The sequence below is a fragment of the Phoca vitulina genome, unplaced genomic scaffold, assembly GCF_004348235.1.
Source record: "Phoca vitulina isolate PV1807 unplaced genomic scaffold, GSC_HSeal_1.0 scaffold11, whole genome shotgun sequence".
Taxonomy (NCBI): Eukaryota; Metazoa; Chordata; class Mammalia; order Carnivora; family Phocidae; genus Phoca; species Phoca vitulina.
In genome coordinates this window covers 45,795,647-45,810,604 of record NW_022589714.1, presented here as the reverse complement: position 1 = coordinate 45,810,604, position 14,958 = coordinate 45,795,647, and the positions used below count along the sequence as shown (strand labels likewise).

General features: G+C 51.3%; 1 protein-coding gene across 2 annotated transcripts in view; it reads right to left on the bottom strand.

Annotated features, from left to right (window-relative positions):
• The window catches only part of CPNE5 (copine 5), an 88,654-nt gene that overhangs the window by 42,325 nt on the left and 31,371 nt on the right, over positions 1 to 14,958 (bottom strand). The window contains exons 4-9 of one of the 2 annotated variants that reach the window (XM_032409919.1): positions 9,618 to 9,721; positions 8,175 to 8,214; positions 7,882 to 7,958; positions 6,034 to 6,093; positions 3,901 to 3,951; positions 3,546 to 3,609 (exon numbers count right to left, since the gene is read on the bottom strand). In XM_032409919.1, the coding sequence (XP_032265810.1) occupies positions 3,546 to 3,609; positions 3,901 to 3,951; positions 6,034 to 6,093; positions 7,882 to 7,958; positions 8,175 to 8,214; positions 9,618 to 9,721 (396 nt within the window). The remainder of the gene's footprint in view (positions 1 to 3,545; positions 3,610 to 3,900; positions 3,952 to 6,033; positions 6,094 to 7,881; positions 7,959 to 8,174; positions 8,215 to 9,617; positions 9,722 to 14,958) is intronic. The other variant, XM_032409920.1, reaches the window with a different exon arrangement.

Here is a 14,958-nt window from a genome sequence, read left to right as displayed (position 1 = left end):
GGGGCAGCTACAAGTGAAAAGCTTTGACTCCCCTGGCTTGTGAGAGGTGAGCTGCCTTCTTGCCAGTGTATATAGGGACCTGACTGGGAGGCAGTGAAGATGCACTATCTGGCCAGGAACTCTCTAGAAGCCCAGCCACTCACCACGGCCACTGAAGGTTCCTGCCCCACAAAGATCACAAAGCCCACGGCTCTTCCATGTACCGTAAAGCTTATGGCTTCACTGTGGGTGAGGGAAGTACTCTCTGAGGATTAGGAGTCCACAGCTCAGCCATCTGAGGCTGGCACTTCAACCTCTCTGCATCTGTGGGCTGGGGGCACTCACCCCTCCCCATCTCCCAGCCCTGTGGTGAGGATCAAATAGACTGTGAACACAGGGGCTCGGGCCAACTGTGCGGACTATGCAAATGTTGGTCAGTATGACAGGGAATAATGACGGTTTTACTGCTGAACATAATTAAATCTTTGATGACTCAGAGGCCCTTCAGGAGCTTAAGCTCATCATTGTCAACATCAAGTATCACTGAATAATATTTTGGATCAAATTCTGATTGTTGCAACTTTCTTGGTATTTAAAATCTCGATGAGCAAGGCTTTTTGCATAACCTATCGAAGCGTGCTGGCGACCCACGGGAGTCCACTCCGGTCCTTCGCTCGTCCCCAACCGCCCACACGGTAACTGTGGATGGAGGGAGGGTTTGTCTACTTAGGCAGAATGCATTCACTTGAGCAGAAAGCCCTGCTCTGGTAAGGGAAAGAAAAAAAAAAACAAACCACCCCTTAGACTCCACCCTCTTCCTTTGATCCTCCCACTGAACGCAGAGCTGGAACACAGAAGCAAAGCAGTTCAGATGTAATTATTTTCATTCAGCCAGATGCTGGGAATTAGTCTCTTTTCCTTGCAAGTATTCTAGGGAAAGACAGAACGCATCCAAAGATGCCCCAAAAGAAAAGGAGCTGACAATCTCAAGAGGAAGGAAGGGAGCCCACCCCCCACCTCCTTGCCTTGGAACAGCTTAGATCAAGGAAAACCGCTACCACCCCTGGATGAAGGAGGGGAGGGGGGGATGGGGAAGGAGGAACAAGGGGGGGGGACGCCTAATAAATACTAAATACGGACTGTTTTGCCAATCTGGGAAAACCAGACCAAGGACAGCACCCAGCATTGTCTGGAGCTTTAGAATTCCCTAAGCATGTTAGCTTCTATTACCCGATTTAATTAGCAACTAGGGAGGAAGTCACTAGCTGAGCTAGAAGCCGGGGGAGCAACCCCACATTAGGCTTCAAGGAATGCAGATTCCATCTTTCCCCAGGCACCTGTTGGCCCAGCCACCTCCACGAACTCCTTCAATCCTCACCACAGGCACCCCTATCAGCCCCAACATACAGGTGGAGAAACTGAGGCTCAGGGAGCTTAAATAGCTCTACTATAATGTCAGCTGGGTTCCCTCTCCCTTGTCTGAACCCCAGGAACTTCCAGATGGTCAGCATATACACTTATAAGAGTTTCCATCATCATCATCTGCTGCTAAACATTTGGTCAATCATTCAGTCACAGATTCCCGAGAGATTTCCCAGAGCGCCTACAGCGCACCAAGCCCTCGGGTGTAGCCCTGCTGTCAAGTTCCTCCAGACCCACCTAGGTAAACAGACAGAGAAGCCAGAAGAATGAATACTTGTGTATAAGCTGATGTGGTCATCGCTATACTGCAATTCTGTGTCTTATTCTCCCACTGGAAGCCCCCGAGTTGGGGACCCCACCGCCCGGCAGTTAAAGACCCTGGCACTAGAACCAGACTGCCTGGGTTCAAATCTCTTCTACCCAGGGGCTATGTGACCTTGGGCAGGTCATTTAACCTCCCCATAAAATAAAAACCGTAAGATATCAGGTAACGATAATACCTCATACTACCTACAGTCTTACATCATATATTATAATAATACAGATAAATCAGTCGACGCATGTAAACCCTTAAGCACAATGTGTGGCTCAGCATAATTGCTCAATTAATCTTGGCTAACAATTTATACCCCCATAGCAGCAGTTCTCAAAGCATGGACCAGGGACCCTCAAGGGGTGGTCCGTGAGGCCAAAGCTATTTTCATAATAATGTCAATAAGACATGGAGTTTTCTAGAAGTTACCCAACAGTGATATCACAACAGATTGACTGCAGAAGCAGATATGAGACTCTTCTGTTCAGCCTGACATTAAAGAAATTTACAAAAACAAGGCCTTGCAAAACAAGGCCACTCTTCTCACTAAATAAATGACTTTTGTTTTGGAAAATACAGTTATTTTTCAAAAAAGTTGTTATTTATGTTATCCTGTAATGGGTTAAACTGTTGTCATTTTTTAATGAATTAATATACATATTTTTAATTTATTGACTTTATTTTCTAATATGGCAAGTATTTATAGCTAACATAACCACAGTTGCACTGACTTCCCAGGAAGGTCAGAAGATCTTGTTTCTCCTCCTCCCTCCTAGGCCCTCTTACCTGAGCCCCATGTGAATTTGGGTTCCCAGGTTACCCTAGGCTTGGTCCTGTGTTCATACTCTGGCTACCTCGTCCTTCTCTCCCCAGGACCCACCCACTCCTACCTGTGGCTCCTAATTAACCTAAGAGGCATGCAGGCCTGGGCATGAGCCCCGGTTTTAGAAGGTTTTAGAATCCGGTTGAGCCCCGATTTTAGAAGGTTTTGGAATCGGGTTGACCTGGTTTAGAACCATGACTCTACGACTTATTGTCTTTGAACAGATGGCTTAGCTTCTCTGAGCCTCAATTTCCTTATTCATAAAATGGGAATAACAACAGTACCTACCTCTTCGGATTATTGTCGGGAGTAGTGACAACTTACCCAAAATGCCCACCCCTCGACAAATAATAACTGTCATCATTACTGTGTTTCATCGTTATTATTAGCCACCGGGTCCCCCGAGCCCCTCCTCGGTGTGCGCAGCTACCCTTTCCGCTGTCCCCATGTCCTGCTTCTCCACAGTCCCACAGAAGAAGCAAAACCAAGGGCTGCGTGGGATTGCAGCCTCTGGCTTCGCAACATGCACACCCCAACCACGCGTCCTCACTCCCTCAATCCCATGCAGGGTGTCACCCTACTCCTGAGCTAAAAGTGAAACATGACAACTAACTGCCAAGCACCCAGGCTCACGACTGAAAAAGCCCCTCTGCTGCCAGGGCTGGAGCCAAAGCAGTCTTGGTCTGGGGAGAGGGGACCATGACGGGGAATGGAGGAGCCCTAGCCCGGAAGGCAGGGGACCAGGGCCCAGCCGGCTCTGCCGCTCATTGTGGGCGTGTTCCGTCCCTTCTGCGCCTCAGTCGGCTCAGCTGTAAAAGGAGACAACATTCTGGCTCTGATGTTACAGAATTCTAGGACAGCCAGGTGAAACTGGGGAGCCCTGTCTTCCCCAGATTCCCTCCAAGGACGCACATGGCCCTGGGGGACACAGGGACAGCAGCCTGCCCTCTGTCACTGCTCCACCCCCACCCCCACCAGGTCCTGTCCTAGTGTCTCCCTGCCACTCACCCTACAGTTGCTCAGCTCCTCGGCGGACAGGATGACGGTGCCACATTTCTTCCCTGGGACACCACTGGGAGAGGAGAAGATGAAAGAATGGAGAGCCAGACAAAGACAGACACAAGCTGCACACTCCCTGAATCGGCCCTCCTCATCCTCCCCCCTCCCCATCCAGCAGATCTGCCCAGAGCCCCTGAGAAGACAGAGTCTCCTGAAATACTTGTGGCAGTGTGGCCTAGGGCACTGCTTCCTGGGCCAGGCCCCCCAGGCCTGGAGCTGCCCCGCCCCCTGCTCCCCAAGAGCCCGCCAGGAAGGGTAGTGTCTGCAATGAAAGTCCTAGAAGCGGAAAAGCATCCAGACTCACCCGGAGGCTTCCAGACCAGTGGTTCTCAAACTTTCCATCCAAAGACCACTTCTGTGGGCAAAAGACCTCGTGGGCCAGCCACCCCACCCCGCACCCAGCTGACCCCCAGAGTCCTGGAACATTTCAGCTCTGAGCCGCTCTGATTTATCATGGGTGGGAGAGCAAGCCGCAGGAGGGAGTTAAGCAGAAGGGCTGGTATCCTCCTGGTGGCAGCTTGTCCAGGCTCTCTCCCACGGCTACCTCCCCTTAAACTCCTTGGCTGGGGTCTCTCCAGAGAAGAGAGATCCTGGCCATTCATGCAGCTCCTCAGTGAGGTGGACAACCAGGACATGAAGTCGGCCCACCCAAGAACCCCTCCAGGAGGTCAAGTTCCCAAGGTGGGGCTTCTCCCAGGGAATCTGGACCACCTCTTCCCTGGGTCAGGAGGGCCCCCTCCCCCAAGCAGCAGCCCATCCCACTCCAGTGTTTGGGATGAACCCGGAGTTGGGGGTCCCCAGTGCGGCCAGGGGCCACTGGGAAAGAGAAAAAAATGTCATGTTGTCCAGCAGCTGCTTAACTTGGGACTCATGATTGTACCCCTCTGAGCCCCGGTTTCCTCACCCATAGAACGAGTGTGTTTGTAGGCTCCATTAGTCAGGATGTGCACACACAGCGCATGGCACAAAAAGGCCCCCAAGGAGCATCATTTCCCTCCCTGCCTTTCCTTCGCAATTTCACCAAGCTGCTAAAATCCAGCCCCACACCTCAGGCCAGCCTCAAGGCTCCCAGCATGCTGTCTGCAGAACACACTTTGAGAACCACTGATGGAGCTCTCCCCAGTGCCAGCTTTTGGAGGGAGAGGCTCTCAAGTAGAGGAGGCAGGGGAGCCGGCCCCAGAGGCTGAGACAGCCCAGGTCTCTCCACATCAGGAGAGTAGAGCAGGGGCTACATCTGGAGGTTCCCCTGCCAGCTTGCGCCCCTAGACATGGGCAGCTGAGCAGGGTGCCCCAGCCCTGGTCTGGCCCCCCCTGGGTGTAAAGATATGATTTGTCTGACCAAGAGACAGAATCCTCACACCAGCCTCCTCCGCCCGTGTTTCTCCATCTGTTCCTCCTTCTGCCTCTGGGCCCTTCTCTGATTTCCCGTCTTCCCTTCCCTCCCCTCCAGACCGAACTGGCTCCCACCTGCTCAGGGCCTTCCTTTTTCTCTCCCTTTGCCTTTCTGGCCCTCGCTCTCTGCTTCTCCCCCTGACTCCAGCTCCCTATCTGACTGCTGCTTCCATACTCTCGGTGTAAATCAGCATCCACACCCTGCCTGGGCTGTGAGCACCCAGGGCCCCCAGAGGCCCCTTTCCCATATCCAGCGGCTCCAGTAGCCAGTCCGGCTGCTGGGACCCCAGCTCCTAGGAGCTCTCAGCAAGGCCGGGGGAGGTTTGCTTACTCAGCCAAAATGTTCATCAGTGTGACGCACCTCCAGGCTGGTCACCGGGGTGGCAGATATTCCCTATCCTGCCCCACCCCACACCCTCAGGTGAAGGCCCTCTCTCCAACCGGGAGAGGAGGAGAGGGAATGAGTGGTGGGCGGGGGGGGAGGGGGGGTGGGCGCTGTCTTTGTTGCATATAGTTGCATGAAGCTGGCCAAAAGCAGACGGTCAGGGTGGAGGCCAGGGGAGTGAGGGGGGCCCAGCACAGCCGGCGAGCAAATACAAAAAGTGAGGATTGAGCAGAATCTACTCCACGAGCAGGCTGACATCCAGCAGTGCAAGCAGTGGAGGGGAAGTGGGATAAGGAGATAAACAGAAGGGAGGGAAAGAGGGAGGGGAGAAAGGCGAGGGGTAGGAGGCAGAAGAAACCAGGCCAGGGAGAGAGGAAGGGCAAGTGTCCAGCCCCTGCTGACCACTGGAAGCAGCCCCCACCTCTGCTCCCCACCCTGCTCCCCGAAGTCCCATGAGCCACTGGGGTTGGGGATGCTGGAGCTCCAGCCAGGTGGGGGAGGGGCCGGCTGCAGAGTGGCCCTCTTTCCCCCGCCCCCCCAACCAACCAGGGCTGAAGGCACAGTGGTGGGAGCAGAGACCGGGCCTAGACTCTGAAGCCCCCTCTGCAGAGCCGGCTGGATGTCTGAGGACTCCAGGGCCAGAGACGTCTGCTGACCTACCCGTTGGATACTGCTGGCATGGGTTTGCCTGTCCTGGAATTCAGGCTGAATGCTCCTATCCTGTAGAGAGAGAGGCAGAGAGAGCGTGCCCTGAGTCAAGCACCCCCGTCCTGAGAGGCCATAGCACTTGGCATCAGAATTCTTGGAGACAGGTATCTATTCTGGATCAAACATCAAAACAGGACCAAGAGCTGCAGGCCAGAGGAAGGAGAGGTCTTCCAAACCTTGTTGTGAAGTGCTGGGTGACTCTACCTCAGGGGTTCTCAAAGTGTGCACCGTCAGCATCCCTGGGAATGTGTTAGAAATGTAAGTTCGCAAGCCCCACACCAGACTAAGGGGCGGGTGGTTTGAGCCCAGTAATCTGTGCTTTAACAAGCCCTCCAATGATGCCGAAGGCTGCTGTGCTTTGAGAACCATGCTCTACCTCTGCAAGCCTCAGTGGCTGGACTGTGAAATGCGGAGACTGCTGAGAGAATCCCATGAGATCAGAGATGCCGATGGCGGTCTGGCCCAGAAGAGACGCCCAGTGAAAGGGAACTGTTGTGCACGGGGCTAGCCGGGAGACTGAGACACGTGACATTTTCGGTGGGGGAAACAGGTCCCCCTCCTTCACCAACCCATTGTCTCCAAGATCCCGCTTGCCTTCCCCAAGGCTCGCCTCCCCAGCTGTCTCCTGCGGAGGTCTTCCTCAATCCACCCCCCAAGCAGGTGTGCCTGTCCCCCAAAGGTGGGCCGGGTGACAGCAGGGAGGAAAGAGACCCAAATGACAAGCAGGCTTTTGACCCAGGCAGTTGGGAGCTGAGAGGAGCAGACACACACACTCACTCTGAGGACCCCAAATTCCATAAATGTCAGAGCCCTCCAAACCTGGGTTTGTTCCCTATTTTCAATAAATGATAGTTTATATCATTATTCTCTGTGAACCCAGACAAGGAGACCTTTTCAGGGACAGAGAGGGCCCTCTGGGGGCTCAGAAGTTACCATACAGTTAGTGGGGGTCAGAGACAAGGGCCTGGGAGAGAGACCCCCCTCCCCGACAGTAACACATTCAGCACTTCTCCATCATGGTGAGGGACAGCATCCAGTGTGAATTTGGCAGAAGCAAGCACGGGGCTGAGGCCCAGCCTGGCCTGCTCTCCCCTTCCCGCCCACCCTGCCACGTGGCCGGGGCGCTTGTCCCAGTCTGCAGGCTCCTCTTGTCTGGGTTCTGCCCCTGGGGCTCCCTGAGAAATAGGGACAAGAGAGGGCACCCCTGCTACCCAGCCAGGCCTGGCCGGTGCCTACAGCCGCCCGCAGGCTCCACTGTAAGAAGCCTTGGGATTCCTCATCCCAGAGCCTGCCCAGAGGAATAGCTTTCCCCTAAAACCACTTACAGCCCTATAATGCAGATGGTCGGAGGGGCAGGGTGAGATGAGGAGCGCCTCACCATACCCACCTCTGGCCTACAGCAAGGGGTGAACAATCTGAGGGATATGCTATGTGAGGAGAACCCTGAATTCAAATCCCAGCTCTCCCACTTCTTAGCCGTGTGGCCTTGGGCAAGTCACTTTCCCCTCTCTGGGCTTCGATTCCTTCCCCTATACATTGGCAAGGGTGGGAGGTAGGGGTGGGCTAGATAGTGCCCCTGGCCGTCCCAGGAACGTGAGGCTCTAATAACCAAACCTGGGTCCCTCCAAGTTAACTGGGTTAGCGGCCCTGCAAGGGCAGGGCCCACGGGGTCTCCTTATTCCTAATCACCCCGCATGCGTGGCGGATTGCTCCTCCCCTACCCTGAGCTAAGGGTGGGCGGGAGGTTGGCCCATCCCTGGGGAAGCAACCCAGACAGGCTCCACTCCCGTCTATACTTACGTGAGGGGCTTCTCCAGGCGGCTCCCAGGGGACCCCACGATCTCTCCAAGGGTACAGAAGGCCTGGCCCAGGAAATCCTGCATGCCCAAGGTACAGAAAACATCAGTGTCCCCCACTCTGCCCACAGCCACCCCACCTCTCCCATCACCCCATGGCTAGAAGTGGGCGGGCTCGGAAATGACCAGAAGCAGCATCAGACACACGGTCCGTGTCACAGTGAAGCCTGAGGCTGACCCAGACTCTGCCATTTGAAGAGAGTTTCAGAATCTCTGGGCAGTCATGGCAGAACTTACGTGTTTGGATAAATCAGGGCTCTTCGAATCAACGTCGTATCTGCAGGGAACACACAGAGATGGTAAAGACAGCTGGGGCATCCTGCCCAGAACTGCTGGGGTCCTTGAGCTGAGTCAGGACCCCTACACCCCAAAATACAGGCTCTGACACAGCAGGATATTTCTGGGAGTAACGGCTAGGAGGCCCACCATGGGAGCCTTGTGGGGTGCCGGACATATTCTGTCTCTTGATCCGGGTGATGGTTACATGAGGGTAAACAGATATAAAAATGCATCATGGGAGGGACTCTGAAGATTTGTGTACTTCACCATGTATATGTTATAGCTCATTAAAGACCAAAAAAATAAAATAAACTTGCTCGGCAATGGTGGCTGGTTATCAGGTGGCTGAGCCACCTTGCCCTTCACTGCCTGTTCTCCCATCTTCCCAGCTAAGGCGAGGTGCCCTTGGAGCTCAATACCTGGCCTTTGACCTTCCCTGATGGTTTCACCTTGCCCAGGCCTGCCCAGCCTGACCTTGGGCCTCGTCACTCAAGAACGTCACTCCACCTGCACCTGGGCCCCTCCCTTTACCTGGAGCCTGCTCACCTGGAGCCGCACCTGCAGCCCTTTGTCCAGCATCACCCTCTCCACCCCACCCCAACTGGCCATCCAGGCCCAAATGCCTCCTGCTGAGGGGCAGTCACTTTTACTCTACCCCTGCTCTAGCACTTTCTCTCTCCAAAATGTCCCAAAATGGTGACTTCTCTACAATGGGCTGCAAGTCCTCCATCGGTCCCTCCAAAGTCATGTCCTTCCACTGCATTTTTTCCTCTGCTCCTGCAAGCCCCCAGCCCCCTCTTGGCCCACTCTGTCCACAATTCTCTGGGATACAGTGCTTTCTAACCATCCCATGCCTTGGAAAAACAACAAAACAAGGTTCCCCCACCTGCTCACCAGACTGAAATCCCATCATCATCTTTAACCTCAGTGGAGGGGCACTCCGCACCTTTGTGAGACAAACGCACATGCCCTGGGCCCCATCAGTCAGGTTACCTCTGCAAGAGGGGAACCTGGAGGGCATCCTCTCCCAGAATAAGCTCTGACAGAGAGAGAGGTCAATGGGGACCTCCCCGTCACCTGGGGAGAAAAAGGCTCCCGGGTAGCCCCCAAGACCTAGCCCCCAGAGTCAGGTGGCTTGCTCAGTGCCCTCCCACACTTAATGGAGACAAATGGTGGGGAGCCTCTATTCCCTCTCCCCACCTCTTTTCCATCTCCTGATGAGGGTGGGGCTGGACTTCAGCTAATTGTCATTTTTATCCCAGGCCAAACCTGAGCTCCCTCTAATGTCACGGCACCCCTCCACTTCCTTGGTAAGAGAAACTACTACCAACCCCAGGTCCTACAGTCCCCCCTCCCATCTCTGGTTCCTCAGCCCCATCCCCAGTACCAGCTGCCACTTACAGGTCGAAACGGAGGTTCTGCTTCTCCTCAAAGAAGTAATCCACAATGAATTTGCGCACAAAGTCGGGATTGAGTGTGTTGTCAATGACTTCGGTGCGTCCAAACTACAAGAGAAAATGGGGTGTGGACCTCAGGGCCAGGCTGGTGGGGTAGGGGAGAGCACTGGGCTCAGAGCCCCTCAGTACAGGCCCCAGTAGTAATGGAAGCCATGCTTCTGGTCCCTGTCCCCTACCCCCTGTCAGGCTGAGAGCTCCCCCATCTAACAATGGAAACCATCCCCACTAGGGCTCTAACTCCATCCTCAGCTTTATTCTCCCTACCTCTGTCTAGGCTCCACCCAAGTTGTAAGGTTTTGATACCTGAATACTTGAGCAGACCCTTCACTTTGGCCTTCCCCTTTCTGCTTGTGGCATTCCTCCATTTCTTCAAAATCCTTTGTTAATGCTGCCTCCTCCAAGAAGTCTTCCCGATTCTTCCACCTAGAGAGTTTTACTTCCCTCTGAACCACCACTGAACTTGTGCTCCCCGCTATGACCACCGTCCTTCTCTGACTGATTCCATAGTTAGGTGTGCACTTATCTGATGCGACAATTATAAATGAAAGGGCAGAAGAAGGGATTGTGGGATCTTTTAAGATCCCCACCTCCTGCCCATGTGTAATCCCCTCCCCTTGAAGGTGGCTAGACTTCATGACTCACTACTAAGGAACAGAATAGAGCACAAGCCACTCCCCAAATTGTCTTATAGACTACCATGACTTCTGTCTTGCGGACCCTCTCTCGCTCTCTTTTGCTTGCTCACTTCGAGGAAGCCAGCTGTGCTACGGAGAGGCCCGTGTGGCAAGGAACTAAAGGCAGCCTTGGGCCGGGAGGAGGAGAGCCAGTGAGGAGCCAGGCTGTCAGCCAACCCACCTGTAAGAATCTGAATTTTATCAACAACTACTGAGAGAACTTACAAGTGGACCCTGCCCCACCAGAAGCCTGAGATGACTGAGGCCCTGGCCAACACCTTGACCGTAGCCTTATGGGAGACCCCGAGGTCGAGTTCCCCACGAAACTGCACCCAGATTCATGACCCTGTTGTTTAAGTTGCTCAACTCTGGGCTAATTTGTTACACAGCAACAGATAACTAATACATGGACTTAACCTTCTTGGTATCCCCTGCAGCAGATACTCTAGAATTTTACACACATTAGGCACTCAATAGTTGAATCCCACCAAACTCCCCAAATGACTTAAGGCAAGTCACACCTAGGTCTAGGCATCAGAATCACTTGGAGGGTTTGTTAAAATACCGATTGTAGGTCTCACTTCCAGACGTTCTGATTCAATAGATTTAGGGTGAGGCCTGAGAATCAGCATCTCTCAAAAATGTGCTGCTGGTGCGGGGACCTCCCTTTGGACAACCACTGGGCTTGACTGTAGTCCACAGGGCTCTGAGCATCTCAGGGTCTCCCTGTGCTGTGGAGGAGGGCAGTGGGGACATGGTTCCTGGCCATCAGTCCCATCAAAACAGCTCTCTCTTACATCTGTTTTTTTTTTTTTTTTTTTCCCCTTACATCTATTCAATACACTGGACATTTCTGGTAAGATTTTGTTTCAAAAAAGGGACATGGGGCTAAAAGATCGAGTGTAAAAGCAATGCGCTCTATGCTTCATGAAGGGAAGACATGATACCAACTCTACAAAGTGAATAAGACAGACAGGTGCATGATAAATATTTTAAATAAATTGTGAATATTTCTGAATACATAAACATGTTTTTTCAACTTGGGCAGCAATTGCCAAAATAAAAAATTAATCCTGAGTACTAGTCCTCCTTAATGGGGCTCTGCAGCCCAGAAAAATGCCAGTGCCCGGGCCCCTCTCCTATGGGGTGGGCAAGGCCTACTTCTCTGGGATATAGCCCAGCACTCACTTGTACTCTGAATTAAGTTAGAAAGCTGCAAAGAGAACCTCCCACCCAAGGCAGTGTGGGGTCATCTGAAAGCACGTGCTTTGGCACCATCTTGCCCTCACTCCCTATCAGTTCCTCCAGCCGAGTCTCTCTCCTATCCCCATACCCCCACTTCCTCCGCTGTGGCCTGGGTCAGGGCTCCCCATTTTCTGACCTCAACCCTTGCAGTGACCTCCTAGTGGGTCCCCTAAGTGGGAACACTGCTAATGCTTGAAGACCCGGCTCCCCGGAAGTCCTGCTCTCTGACTCCCAACCCCTCCCCTGTGCTCCCACAATCCACCCAGCACCCCTATGGCTGCACTTACCCTGTCCTCTGACAATGATCCGAGGCTCTTCCCACCCCACTAGCTAGAGCTTCTTGAACAGCAGAGGATCCGAGCTCTCCTCATTTTTGCAGCCCAGGACCTGCCACTGTTTAACAGATTCGCAGGCTCATGGTCGCAGATGATTATAAGCATGAGGAACTGTGCAACACATTTTGCACTGTGTTTACCCTATTTCATCCTTTTATGGTAGGCTTCCCCATTTTACAGATAGGAAAACAAAGGCGCAGAACAGCTAAGTCATCTGTCGAGGGTTACACAACTAATCATTGCTGAGGACAAGTCACAACCTAGGCATTCTGGCCCATGCCCTCTAAGCCACGTGGTGCTCCATGTGAGGTCCCTAGCGAGGGCAAAGACTGGTCACTGCTCCTGGTGACTGGTACGCAGTGGGGACTCAGAAACGGTTGAATGAAGTAAGGTTGAATGAGGAAAGGGATGAGTGGGTTTGAGTCGCAAGCTTATCACAAGCTAATTGTGGGACTTGATTGGAGAAAGCTTCAATTTCCTCATCAGAAGATGGGAGAATACGACGTGTCCTGCTTACTTCTTAGAGGTATCATCCAACTCAATTACTGATTGAACAAACAGTTTTTCAGCACTTATTATAGGCCAGGCAACGTGCTGGGTGCTGAGCTACAAATACAAATAGAACATGAACCCTTCACCTAAGGACTTCTCTGTCATAGGTGGGACAACTCATAATCGATTGCTACAATACAGTGTGACAACAGCACTATATACAAATCTCTAGGACAGGGTCTCCCCTGGCTGCACACCAGAAGCCCCGGGGGGAATGTGAAAGAGATTGAAATTGACACAAAAGCAGATTACTGGGGGTCCCGTTTCACATACTGGTCCAGGCATCTGACTTCGTAGAGATCTGCACCTTTCATTATGGTTGAGCTATTTTACAACTTCGGAAATTGTAGAAAGCACAGGGTAATGCAAATGAGTCTTATCCATAAATATGTAAATACATTTGGCTCAGTGGAATGCAATTATTTGATTATTATCTTGTCGATACTGACCAATTTTGCATCTATTTATAAATTAATTTCAGCATTCCTGATTGCCTATGTACAGCTGACCCTTGAACAATGCAAGAGTTAGGGGAGCGGACCTCCACACACCGTTGAAAATCCAGGTATAACTTTTGACTCCCCCAAAACTTAACTAATAGCCAGCCTACTGTTGACCGGAAGACTTACCGACAACAAAAAGTTGATTAAAAAATATTTTGTACGTTATATGTATGGCATACTGTATTCTTACAACAAAGTAAACCAGAAGAAAGAATATGTTATTAAGAAAGTCATAAAGAAGAGAAAATATATTGACCAGACTGTACTGTATTTATTGAAAAAAATCTGTAAGTGGACCTGTGCTGTTCAAACCTGTGTTGTTCAAGGGTCAACAGAATGTGCGTTGAGTCATCTGAACCAGCTGTAACATCTTACTGGTTCCTTCATTTAATTAACAAGTTAAATAAATCTTTACCATGTGTTCATTTTATATTTGCATGGGGATTCATGATTTTACCTTTTAAAAAAATGTATCCTTTAACAGGAGCTTTTTAAAAATACCCATGCTCACAGCCCCATCACAGACCAATGAAACCCAGTCTCAATGGGTGTGGCCGGAACAACTGTTTTCTCCGTTTCCTAGGTGATCCTAATGCGCAGTTGGAGTTGAGAACCACTGATGGAGGAAGAAAGAAAACTAACATTTACTGAGCCCCTTCTGAATGCTCACTAGATCAAGTGGATCATTATCTCATTCGATTCTCACAAAACCCCCGTGAGTTACTACCCATTTTCCAAGTGAAGAAACTGAGAATCAGAGAGGTTAAGTAACTTGCCCAAGGTCACACAGCTAGGCAGAGCTGGGACCTAAATGCAGGTATGTGTAATCCAAGGCCCATTATATTTTTACTTCATCTAACGTCCTCAAGCACTATGAAAATCAAATAAAGATGAGGTTTACTTCACAAGTATTTATAAAAGTCCCACCGTGTCCAAGGCAATGGGGTAGATATTGAATTGAATAAGACTGGGTTCCTGCTACATCCCCTAAATTCAGTAACAATCTTACAATGTATAATCCATCCTTGTTCCAAGAGAATTCCTGCATTTTCCCCTTCTGCTCTAATTCTTTTTTTTTTTAAAGATTTTATTCATTCATTTGACAGAGAGAGAGAGAGAGAGACAGCCAGCGAGAGAGGGAACACAAACAGGGGGAGTGGGAGAGGGAGAAGCAGGGAACCCAACCCGGGGGCGGGGCTCGATCCCAGGACACTGGGATCACGACCTGAGCCAAAGACAGACGCTTAATGACTGAGCCACCCAGGCACCCCTGCTCTAATTCTTAACACCTCTAGTCTTCAGACAAAAGGAAAATTTCTCCTAATGACTTTCTTGCGGAATATTCTGGGTAAACACCCAGGTGTGAGAGAATCCTCTTTTAAGAAAGGGCTCTACCTCCTCTTCAATGTACTGACCCCCCAAACATGTTAAAAAATCCCTCTGGCTGAATTTTAGATACACCCCAGTCCAGAAGGAGAAAGCATTTGGGCCGCCTCTCTCCTCACCCGACTCTCAGCAGAGACTCCAAGGAAAACACCCATTAGGGAAGATGACAGCGCTGCTTTTAAAATGGCACTTGAAGCTTCAATAGAGAGGAATTCCCTAGAGAATGATCTCTGCCAGAGAAGAAAATGGAGTTCCCCTGGAAACAGGACTTGGAGCGGGACTCCAAGGGCCCCCAAGATCTCCTGGAGAGGAAAAGGGGCAAGTGAGCCAAGCTAGGCAGTGATGAATTTCCAGCCCGAAGGGGTAATTAACGTGTGCCAGGCACAAACAACTGTGAAATCTACAACCGAGGGACTTACTAAAGATGTTTTATAGCCTTCATTACTTGTGCTAATCACAAAGAAAAAAAAAAACACCAAAAACTTGGATTTTGGAAAATCCAAGGAGCCACTAAGTCTCTGTCAGGCCCAATTTATACCCCTATTAATGACAATAGGAAACAACCTAACTGATGTTAAAAAAAAAAATCA